General features: G+C 30.8%; 1 protein-coding gene across 1 annotated transcript in view; it reads right to left on the reverse strand.

The window, feature by feature from the left end:
- Positions 1-12,862, reverse strand: part of LOC131048238 (peroxidase 73-like) — a 55,392-nt gene extending 42,530 nt beyond the window's left edge. The window contains exon 1 of the mRNA XM_059208409.1: positions 12,749-12,862. Within this exon, the coding sequence (XP_059064392.1) occupies positions 12,749-12,862 (114 nt within the window). The remainder of the gene's footprint in view (positions 1-12,748) is intronic.
- Between the last annotated feature and the right edge of the window lie 391 nt (positions 12,863-13,253).

Below are 13,253 nucleotides of genomic sequence, written 5' to 3' on the forward strand. Positions count from 1 at the left end.
CAAAGAGAGGAATGTTACAAAAGGGTTGGTATCTTTGAAAACATAGAAATCAAAAACCTTTCAAAGAGATCTTAATAAACAAAAAGACATACTAAGAATTACATTAAGGAGATCACATTACATGCGAGAAAATACACAATAATTTACTACACCCACAAGCTAGTCTAGCAAATCATCCACCTCCCAATCTTTCTCAACATCACTTAGATGTGGTAGAAAAAATGCTAAAGGAGATATGGCTAGTATAGTACATGAATACCTTATCTCTGGTATGTTCAAATAAGGACCATGTAGTACCCCTTCCCTAGTCTTATAGTCTTTTTAACCCAGTTTGACCTTGGTTGACTTTTTGTGGCTTACTTGGATGGTTGATATACCATGTTATGATGTTATATTTAGGTATTACGCTTGATGTGTGTAACGATGAATGTTGACTACACATTAATTCTTATGTATGATTACTTCTTAATCTGATTTATGTGGTACTGACCCTGAGCTAACACTTTTATTATATATATATATATATATATATATATATATATATATATATATATATATATATATATATATATATATATATATATATATATATATATATATATATATATATATATATATATATATATGGCTTGTTGATGCAGGAATTGCAGGTACTAGTACCATGTAGGTATGCGATACCGACTCCACCTGGCCTTCATATCGTCCCTAGCCTTGGCTTAGTGGTAAGCATTGTTAATCTTTGGTTATCTCTGTCAATTTTGGTATGCGAGTCATATCTTTACCATGTTTGGTTGAGTTTGTGTGTGTTTTGCTTTGTGATTTGCTAAATCCTTCTAGTATTTAAATTGTGAAATTTATTATATTACCTTATGGTAATTATGGATTAAGGTGTATTGTCAAGAATAAATTAAAGTAATAGTCAATTTTTATTCTTGAAAATCTTATGGTGAATTAATTTTGTGTTATATGTTTTTGTTTAAAAAAAAAGGTAATTAAAATTTGTGAAAATAAAATATCTCAAGTTGACTTTTGTGTATCAGAAAATTAAAATTACTTTAAAGTTAAAAATATTCATTAGAAAAAAAAAAAAAAAATTTGGAATTTTGCATTTTAGAAAAGTGAAAAAAGAGAGAAAATAAATTTTCCCTAAAATAAGAAAAGATGATATTTTGGAAAGATACTAGATAAAAAAATAGATCTTTTATGGAGAAAGACAATTTTATGGAGAGAATTTTCTAAATTTGAGAGGATTTTTGGTATTTTGGGAAAAATGGGGATTTTGGATGAAGAATTTCTTACAGTTGGAGAAGGGGTTTTCTCTTCATCAATCTTCATCCAGGAACACATATAAGTTTGTTAAGGAATTTCTACAACTGGGAAGTTGGTAGCTCCTCTCAGATTTTCATCTAGGAAATCTTATTCAAGTAGGATTTTGATTTGTTTTGTTTAATAAAAAATGGAAATGAAAAATGTTCTATGTGAATCCTTGTTTGTTTCATTGTTTGGATGTTTGGAATTTGTTCTCTAAATCAGTATAAAGATCTAGCTGAATAAACATGCTTGGGGGTTTAGATTTTATTAGTTTTCCATTTTTCCAATTTGGGGGAAAATGAATTGGTTGGAGAAGTTTTTATTAAATTTTAATTCTCTCTCCAAATTTTTGGTTAAAAATAGTTTGATTTATATTTCACTCCCATTTAGTTATAGTTGGGAGTAGTTGTTTTGTTTAAAAAAAAAACGCACTGGCAAGATGTTATGCTAGCAAAATTTTCAAACAAATTGTTCATTCCCTGTGTTTATTTGACACCAATTTTTTTCCAGATAGCCTTTGAATTTGGGGATTTGATTTTTTTTTTTCAGAGGAAGAAGAATTTAAAAATAAAAAATCATACCCTATTGAATGACTGTTGAAATTTATGAGTTTATTGTGTAAACTCATAAATTTCGGGTATTGTTATGTTTTTGGGAATGCATTTTGTTTTTTTATTTTTTTAAAAAAAATGATAAAAAAATATATTATTTAATGTGGTAGTGGGGGAGCCTGAGGACTCGACCCCACTACCACTTTGGGGAGTGTTGTTCCCATTGTATGGAGAGTGTTGTCTCCATTTATGGGCAGCGCTACCCCCCAAACAATAGGCAGTGCTCAACCCACTATGTGGGTGAGCCCCCATGTGCGTGACAGTACCTTTTGGTGCTTAAACAAATTTTTAAAATAAAGTTTTATATATATATATTTTAATTATTAATTAATTTAATGAATATTAATTAATAAATATTATTTAATATATATATATATATATATATATATATATATATATTTATTTATTTATTTTAATTAGTGGATTAAATGTTATGATGTATTATTGCATATATATATATATATACACACACACATATATATAATATATATATATATACATATATATATATATACATATATATATATATATACATATATATATACATATACATATATATATACATATATATATATATATACATATATATATATATACATATATACATATATATATATATACATATATACATATATATATATATACATATATATATACATATATACACACACACATATATATATATACATATATATATATATATACACACACACATATATATATATATACATATATATATATATATATATATACATATATATATGTATATATATATATATGTATATATATGTATATATATGTATATATATGTATATATATGTATATATATGTATACATATATATACATATATATACATATATATACATATATATACATATATATACATATATATATATATATACATATGTATATATGTATATATATATATATGTATATATATATATATATATATATATATTGGAAAATAGGTAAAATTATATAAATATGATTTTGGTGTGTAATTTAATGTGTAATGGTGATTTTTCAAATGTTGTATTTTAAAATTTTAGTTGGACTGGAAAACTTTCACCAAAGTGTATTTTAAACGAAATGGAAAAATAATGTCATTAGAGAGTAGTGAAAATGCATGTTTTTCATTTACTATATTTGCATTTATTTTCAAATGTCAAGTCCTTGGTTATGAGTATTGGCTGATTTCATGTGGTTGATTCGTAACTGGTAACGTCTCTAGTCAGAGAATCGTTAGTTGGTTATTTGTGTGCAAGGGTTTGTTTGGCCAAGTGGTTTTCTATTGCTTTGAACTTTTTATACTATTCTTGTGTATACCTCGGTTCTATGGAGTTCATTTGATTTGTGGTTAAGTGTCATATGGGAGAGGCTTTCAAGTGGGGGCCGCACCCAAAGTGGTAAGCAGGATAACCCATCAAAAGTTTGTCTAAGAAAGTGATAACTTAATAATTTATTAGGAGGTTTGGTAGATGGAAACACTAAGTAAGATAATTGTGCCTCACGCATGGGTTGAGTGCTAGTACAGACACAGGATGCAGCTAGAGGGCCTCAAATGGAAAACCAACAAACTTGTCTTCACGAAAGGATGTGTTGGGTCCACATGAGACTTGTATGGGGCCGGCGGTTTGGGAGAGGTTGCTAGGGTAACCTAGTGGATGGGGGCCGTGACCTATAGAAGCCTGCCAGGGTAACAATACCAAGCTATGCGATGACACTCTTCCCTTATGTTCACTAGTGTGCAGTTTGTGTTGCTTTTTCTTGGAGCACTATTATGGGAGTCATATCTAGTTGTTTATGCTTTTTGTGAGTACTTGATATTCATGTTAGATCATGTGATGCTTATGATGGAATGTGAGGATTTAGTTTCATTGGTGCTCCAATTGTTCTCTTGTATTTACTCCATATCATGTTTCAAATGGATCCTCTTTCTTCTTCTTGGATCATTCATGTATCTCTTGGACCCTATGTGGTCATATGTATCATTTGTTTTTGTATACCTTAATGGCAAGATGTATTGATGTGAACCTTATGTATTTTTCACCTATTATTAATCAGATGGGTCTTGCATTTGAAGTAGACCCGAAGATGTAGCCCATCAGGGGTGAACTCCGATATCAATTTTGGTGTTGTATGGTGTATGTGTTCATTTGGTTCTTTTTTATTTATAATGTATGAATGGAATTATGGTTACAATGTATAATGTAATTTTAGATGATATTAATCTTATTGCATGTATGAAGTTATCAATTAGATGCAGTAATATGGATTATGATGGATGTAGCTAATATCAGATGTATATATTCAATCATGCTAGTTAATTCTCTTATGGAATTTTATTTCTATGTCCTTGTGGTAATCATTTTATCATGAGTAGGTTTAGTGATTCTCATTGTTAATTGGATTAATAAACCTTAATGTTCATTGGATTTATCAAGTAATCTTCGTTGGAAACCATTTAGGTGTTTAAGTTAAGTCTTTCATTTGTGCAAATGTTTTGCAATATTTAATTTAATGCATCTTTAAGTTCTTTAATGTTAAAAAAAAATTATTTGCACTCTTTTTCGAGATTTTTAGTTGAATCCTTTAGGGTTTCTTGGCAGGGCATTACAGAACATGCTATAATGATGTATCACTATGTTTGTCACTAAGAACAAGAGTTTTAGCTTTTGAAAACATAGAAGAAAGATCATCATTAGCATTATTAAAATCCTAAACTAGATCATAAGAATCACCATTTATATTTATTGCAATAGGATGTTTGATTGGATGATATGAAAAAGAATCATTTTGCATCGAAAACTTCAAATTTTGGCAAGGTTGGTCAAGGTAAAGCTCCTCTATAGGTTTGGGAGAAGGGCAGGAAGATAGGAATAAATAACTAATTGAATACTTAGGAGAAGAATCACTTTTAGAAGCAAGCTCATGAGCCTTGGAACTATGTATTCATTGATTTTCTCTTGCACTATGATTTTATTTATTACAACTTATTTGAGCTTGTGTAGAAGAAGATTGGGGTCATTGAAATAATGATTACCTTTCTTCCTTTTCTCTAGGAATGGACGGAAACAAACTAGGTTGAGAGATATAGGTGATGGACATTTTCTTTTCTTAATTTTATAGGAATGAGAAGCTAGCATCACAACATATATAGGAGGAATAGTAGGAGTAGGAAGAAATTTTGATCAAGGATGTTGAGAAAGATGAGATACTTACATGTCTAAAGATGCCAAAGGATCCTTATGGATATATAGGAGGAATAGTAGGATTAAAAATGAGTCCTAATCAAGGACGTTGAGCAAGATGAGCTACTTCCATATCCATGGATGAAAAAGGATCCTTATGGAGAGTAGTCAAAGTAGACCTTGAAGGATTACCTAAGGAATATATCTTATTGAATTTATACTTCTGATAACAAATGGATAGGATATCCTAATGAGTTTCTACATGGTTGATATTTTTAGGCTAAAAGAAATAAAGGCCAAAGTTTCCATGATTATCCAATTTCTGAAAAAGACATGGCAGATCAATTCATCTTTCCCATTGTGGGGAAGTTTAAACACATATGAATGGTGGAATGGACTATTTTGGTGGATGTGAGCCAAGGATGATCCAAATTTACATGAAATTGGTTTGAGGTAGGGTTAATGGAAAAGGTAACATCTAAGCACTTAGTACCAACTTTCATAGAAAGGGTGATGCAACCTATCATAGGACAAGTGAAACCATCATGCACCTTGATAAATATGTCATATTTATGATCTATGTATTGATGAGATTATTTTGTGTAGATATGTTATTTGATAATAAAATTCACCATAAACACTAAATTAATAAGTTTTCCTCTTTAGAGTTTATCTTTTATTATCATAATAATACATAAACATTGGGTTCCTATATGATATCATTTTACGTAAAAAAAAAACTATATTGATACTTAATCTTAGATTTCTCTTGGTAAATTAAGTTCATAACATTGTTGTCTTCATTATACATACCATCAATAGATATAAAGCCTTTATTAGTATGCTTAACAAGAATGGTAGAATGCAAAGACAAAGTAATGGCATAGATTTGCATGTTCTGACTAAGTGGTCTTATGGATTTATTCCCTTTATCATTCACACAATCCATCACTATAGTATTAAAATTATTTGACAAGATCATGAATTTTATGCTTAAAACACATGCATTTCTCTATGTCATACCTAGGTTGATGATGGTATTAACAAAAGGCTTGTGAGTCAAAAGAAGGTGGTAAAAGTTTTGCAAGTGTCTACAAAACAAATAGTGAGAAAGTTCATCATTGTTTTTGTTAATAAATCAAAGAATGATGCCATGCATGGTCTCACGAAGGGGAGTGAAGTTGTATTTCTTAAAATTTGAAGAAAAGTGAGCTACAATAGGGGTTGTGGTTGGAACTTAGGTATCAATATTGTTTGAGGAATTTTGTCTATTGATTTTAATTTAATTCTTGTTTTATTTTTTAATGTTATGAAATTTTTGATGATAATCTTTATTTCTATTAAACTGATTCAAATATGTAGAGGGTTCATATTGACTAACTTGAAGTTTTTAATTTTGAAGTGTTTTGCACAATTGTGTGAAAGATGTTTACAAGATATTAGCCCTATTTTTTTTTTTCTAAATTATTAATAAAAATACTTTGAATATTAGTATTCAGAATAGGATAAGAAATTTATGTAAGCAAATATTAATATCAACCAATGAAAGTAGTCATTTTTCTTCTTAACAGATTATTTATAATGCAATAAATTGGTCAAAGTGACTTGTGATCTGAGATTGTTTTAAAAATGTTGAATTAATGAATCAACTAATTGATGACAATTAACAACTGAATAACCATGTAAGGATAAAACCCATTCTAAGGTTCTATCTTATAAAGAATGAGGGAGGATTTTTGCAAGAAGCATTTGGTCATAGAATAAATCACTGCCTAAATTGGAAAGAATTTTTAGATGACTATGGGGGTAACCATTTTCATGATATTTGTCAAAATGAGGGACCTTATTGTTTTGTGGAAATGGAGTGTAAAGAATGTTAGTTTCAAGTGGGATAACTATGCAATATGTAGAGATAGTCAATTTGGATTGGATTGTGTTATTTATTTTTTGTTGTAAATATGACATATTTCACAACAAGTGGTTTTTGGTTGCTTTGATAAATGAATTAGGTTTAGAAAAAACAAATTATGATGGAGGATTTGAAGGTGTAGCATGATACAGAGGTGGTACATTATGGTAAGTGGGTGGAGGCAATGGTTGAGAAACAAGAGGAAGATTAGTCAAAGTTTGAATATAAGCATATTGATTGATAGGATTCCCCCCACTACTAACATGGATATCATTACCCCTTTGTTTAGTGGCAGAAATGATGGAAGATGTGTATGTAGGAACATTGGTTGTAGTAGGAATAAGCATAAAAATATCATCTTGGGTTAGAGGAGTGGAATGTTGAAGAACTTCCATGCCACTATCCAACTTCATATTGTTATCATCTACAATGTGAGTTGTACCATGCAAAAAATTCACACCATGCTCATCATTTTAAATCAACCTCCTTGAACATTCAATGAAGGGGATTTCTCCTCCAACAAAGAGCTATTGATTCATAATTTGTTGAAGGTCTTTTTATTTCTTTTCAATCTTCCCTAGTTGTTTATTAGGGACTTGCTCTGAATATAAATCCTCATCAAGAGAACCATGAAGGGAGGAATTATTAGTATTTTTAGGCAAGGTAGGTCCTACATTAAGAGAAGAAGATTCTCACAAGATCCTTGGTGGGAATAAGTCATCAACCAACTTAGGCTCAACATCTTTAGTGTTCAAACCATAAGAATCTATGAGTCTATAACTTATTCTTAGAGGGATATTGGATTAGGAAGCTCACAAGAAAGTATAGGCTCCAACAATGCCCAATTTCTCCTAGGAAACAAGGAAGGAAAGCTTAGAGGTAACGGAAAAGGAATTGGTTTATTCTCTCAATATCTTTTATATAATTTTGAAAGATAATACAAGCAATTAAAAAATGTTATGCAATTATAGTAATGAAACAAGTAATAAAACAATGCAATATAGTAATAAAATGATCAATTAACCACCTATTAAAGAAATGCAAGTGAAATAAATGATGATAAAATCGTATAAAAGTTTAATTAATGTCTCTAAATATAAAAAAAATTATATACATTTAAAATCACTTCTGAACACCCAAATTAGAAATTAAGCAATCAATACCAAGTTCATCAAAATGAAGAGGTGGTGTGTAGTTCCCTTCCATGACACACTATTTTATGACACTCTTGATAGATACTTATGTCTTTTTTTTATGTTTTTGATACTTCTAGTTTGATGTTAGACATTGCATGTTGATATTTGATATATTATGTTTCTATGTGGAAGATAATATACCGAGGACTATGATGATGTTTGGATTCATGTTTGGTTATTTATGTGTATTCATTATATGCATGTTGTGGCTTATACTTATTTATGATGATGTCATGCCATGTGCTAACTTTACTTAATGTTTATATTACATATAATTATATCATTGATGATGCTATGTCTTTTCCATGATTTCATTATTATTGTAGACATGAAAGAGATGCTGTCACATCACTCATCTATGAGCAGGGTGTGATGTTGTCATTCTATTTCACCTATTTGTTTACTTTATATATATATATATATATATATATATATGTATGTATGTATGTATGTATGTATGTATGTATGTATGTATGTATGTATACATATGCACATATATATATATATATATATATATATACACACATATACTTATAAATTTATATGTATATGAATATGCATATGTATATGTATATATGTATATACATACATACATATATATGTATGTATATATATATGAATGTATATCTATAAGTATATATATGTGTGTGTGTGTGTGTGTGTGTGTGTGTGTGTGTATGCATATGTATGTATATATACATATATATACATACATATATATACGTATATATACATACATATAGATATACATACATACATACACACACACACACACACATATATGTATATATACATATATATATGTATATATATGTAAGTAAGTATGTATGCATGTATGTATTGTAAAGTAGAAAATTCACCACTTGGAAAGGAGAATTCACTAAGCTGATTTTCACTCAGGGGAAATTACATTCAAAAGAGGGGATGAATCCACTAGATCCAATCCTAAATGATGCAATGGACTAAATACTCAATAGATTGTCAGTGTTTGGAAAGTGATTGAACCTCTTTTGTAAGTTGACTAGTTGAATTGAAACTAAGTATTGGAAATGAAGACAAATATGAGGAAACAGTGAGCTACAGATTCGGGATTTCATCATACACTTGGATATGAGAAGTTTAAGATGATTCAAAGCTACTCTAGGAAATCTACCAAAACTTGTAGGGACCGTGTGTTTGGACCAGGTCGCCCTCATATCAGTCCTCTAAACTTTCCACTCATCAAAAATGGTTTTTTTGCCTCCGCAGATAGAGCTTAATTTGAGAAGTATAATTGCGCACTTGCTTCCTGCACATATAAGGAAAGGGAAGGGAATAGGGGTTTTCCTTTAGGTCAAATCCCAATTTTGGAATTAACCAAGTGGTTGAAATAATGTTATTGAAATGACTAAAAGTAGAAATCCTCCTCTTTTAAGGGATGTTGAATTGATTGAAAATGAAATGCTTATATCTCCTTGCAAAAATGTTTCTTGCCTCCACATGAAATTATGATTTCATGAAGTATAATGATGATCTCCTCTTCAATGCTTGAAATCTTAACTCTATTGCTGCTCCAAAGCTTGAAGGAAAATTGAAAATGCTCAATTGCTCTTGAATGCTTGAATTCTTGAATTATTGAAGACCTCTAGTGTGTGCATGATAGATTGTCAAATCAGAGGGGAAATCCTTCTTATATACTTGTCTGTAGGATTAACTAACTAATTTTTTGACTTGAGCCGACATAGAGGGGTTTTCCCCCCTTCAAATTTGAGATAGGTCGGGGATGGATCCAAAGATAGGTCCCCATTAAGGAAGACCAGGGTGCTACACCCTGGTCCTTCCCTAATTTGGGGTAGGATCAAGGTTCATACAGGGTGCATTACTAGGTTGAATGAAGTTTTTGACATGCCTGAGCATAATTAGGTCTTTGATCAGGTCTCTAATAATCCCCATGGCAATTGATCAGAGGTGACATAAGGTCTTATCACACTCTATGATTAGTTAGTGTCTTCCTAGTTCTAGTGCTATGGCTAGAGGTGCCTTATTAGGTGTTATGTGGTACTTCATTTAATCTTTGTATTGGGTTGATTTAACATACTTGTGGTGACTAATTTATTAATTATCATGCATAGCTCTTTTATGTAATCAATAAATAATTTTGTGTTTAGATATATAAATATATATTTATTGTGAGCTTATAATAAAATATTAATGATAATTTTATTGAATCATATTGTTTGAACATTTATGTTTATTTATGAACTAATATTATTTATTTTTATTTTATTGGTTATTTGGAGTTGAATTTGGTAATTATTATTTATTTCCCATTTCTTTTGAATGATGATGTGGAGTGATTTTTGTGTTTGCATAGAAAATTGCTAATCGAGTTCCTCATGGAAGAGGGAAAGGATGTTTTTAGATTTATGCATGTACATTTTTGGTGATTTGGAGGATTTTTGAGAAGAAGGGTGGTTTTGTGTTCAATTGATGGAAAAATAATAATGTTCTAGAAATTTGTAGATTTTAGGGTTTTGTGTTTTGAAAAAATGTTTTGATCTTAGATATGGAAGGATCTTTCTATGCATGTTTGGGGCTGATTGTGGTTGCCTCAGGAATTTTTCATTGTAGTTGTGATTGTGCTGGAAGAAGTTGATTGTTCTTCATGAGAAGGTTTGTGCACGTGGATACGTCCTTCTTCCCTATTCCTTTTCCAAATAATCTCTTTACTAGGTTGGTGATGTTTTTATCTCCTTTTATTTGTGTATTTTTTTTTCAAAAGAGAAAATATTGTTTGTTGAATGTTTGCATGTCGCCTTTGAAGTTTTAAAAAGATTCTTCTTTTCATTATGTTTAATTTGATATAAAGATGTTTTTTATTTTGCTTGAGCTATTTAATGTATGCACTTTTGTGAATCTGGTTTTGGTCATAGAGTCTGTTAATATTATTTTCTGGGTACAAATAACATTTGTTTCTTTTGGGTGTAAATTGATTTTTATGTCTAGAATATGAAGTTTGTTTGTGGGTATGTCATTTTTTGTATTGTGTATTGAACCCTATTTTATATGCGCTAAAATAATCATCACATGTGCCATCCTATGTCCTAAATGTTCTAGTCAATTTTCTAAATGCGTTAATGTATATATGTTATATTTTTTAAAATAAGTTGTGAATGCACAAAATTAATTTGTAAATGTTCCATAAGAAGTGTCAAAAAAGCTAAAATAAATAACAAAGGTGTTTTTTCTTGTTATGTTTTCCTTTTCTAGTTGATTTTTGAAGTCCATGTCACTTTGAGTCAAACTAGAGGCTTACCTTGGAGTTTTGTAATTTTCCGTGGTGTCTTTTCTAGAGTTGATTAACTAAATTTTGAGGGATTCTATGTATGCATGTATATTGAGTTGTCAGTCTTGTGTTCTTGCTATTGCACAAGATGCAAATTCAATTGGAATAATGTGTTAAGGATTAAAATATTAATGTGGTTCAGATTTTGATGTGGAACCTATGTAATGATGTATCATGTGAATTTCATGGGTTATTTATATTTATGTTTACACCCTAGGTTCTAAGAATATGATAGGGGGAGTGACTTACAAGTGGGTGCGGAGGCCCATAAGTGGCTGCTAGGAGATCTCATTGGAAGTTGTTTCAATCAAGTGATAATCCTAATAAATAAACATAGGGGTTGAGAATTTTCACATTAACAAGATAATCATGATGCCCCACTAATAGCTAGAGTGCTAGTTCAGGCTTAGGATCAGATTAGGAAGGCTTTGTTAGCATGATTGTACTCCCTTGTCTTCACAAAAGGTTGAGTTGGTTCTGCATGGGTGTCACTTAGGTGCTAGGGTCTACTGAGAGACCGTAAGTATAATTCTTATTTAAGGTATGTGATGACACTATTCCCTATGTGTGTCCTACAACCTTAGTCTCTGTGTTTTGTAGAAGCCTCTAGTAAGTTTGTTTATTGTAGTTAAGCCTATGTCTTATGTTGTTAGTCCTTAGTTTTCCGCTATCTTGCCTATGTTCATGTTTCCTTGGGTGTTAGGTGTCAACCTAGGTTTAGAGTGTGTGTGGGGCCTTATTTCATTCTACAGAGCACAAGGATGGATGTTTTTGGTTCCACATGGTCAGGTAGTTTGATGAATTCTCCCATTGGGATTTCTCATTAGATGTTCCTGTGCATGATTAAGGATTTTACTTCTCTTAATTCTTGTGCTATGGATTCGTAGAGCAGATGTGACTTATTCAATATGTTCAAGAAATATCATTGTAATATGTAACTTTTTATATTATAAATGGAGAGATTAAAAAATATGTTTATACAGATGAGTTCATGGGAGGCAGGGCCTCAACAGTGGAACCAAAAAGGACTAGATGAGTGTCATATACAATGCACTAAAAGAAAGCTCCAAAATAAAGTTGTGCTTGCTGCCATAGGGAACTAGAGGAGGATTTCATCCTGGTCTTCCAGCCATGTGGTCCACCCCTGTGGTCCTTCCATCTAGACCACCTTCTTCCTTTCCATGATTTGTATGCAGATGTTAACCCTGTTGAAGGGTGGAGCTCTGGTATCTTGGAGTTCTTTAATCAGTTTCTTAACTGCACTCTCGAAGGTAGTTTGATTATCTGCGATCCTTGCCCATTCATAACCATCTTGCATCTCGTATATAAACATGGTGGCTCGGCCTTCTTTGAGGAACCATAAGAGTTTGTTTCATTCAACATTCATCAGGAAGCAAACCTGTACATTAATTTTCTAATGTGTTAGTTTTTTAAAAAAACCAGTAAGTTCCCTAGCATTACCTTGGAACTTCTCCTCATTTTCGAGTTTCGAAATAAACCAAAGGATAAAAGAGGACAAAATTTGCCAAATTAAGTTAGCATCCTTTTTAAGATTATGGACGAAACTAGTAACTATATCATAGGTAAAGACATGCTCAGTAATGGATATTACAAACATTAACTAGATCTCCCTAGAAAAAGGGCAGTCAAGGAAGATGTGCCGAGTGGATTCAGGTTTATTGCATACAGAACAAAGATCATATGCAGCT

The sequence above is a fragment of the Cryptomeria japonica genome, chromosome 7 (genome assembly GCF_030272615.1).
Source record: "Cryptomeria japonica chromosome 7, Sugi_1.0, whole genome shotgun sequence".
Classification (NCBI taxonomy): Eukaryota; Viridiplantae; Streptophyta; class Pinopsida; order Cupressales; family Cupressaceae; genus Cryptomeria; species Cryptomeria japonica.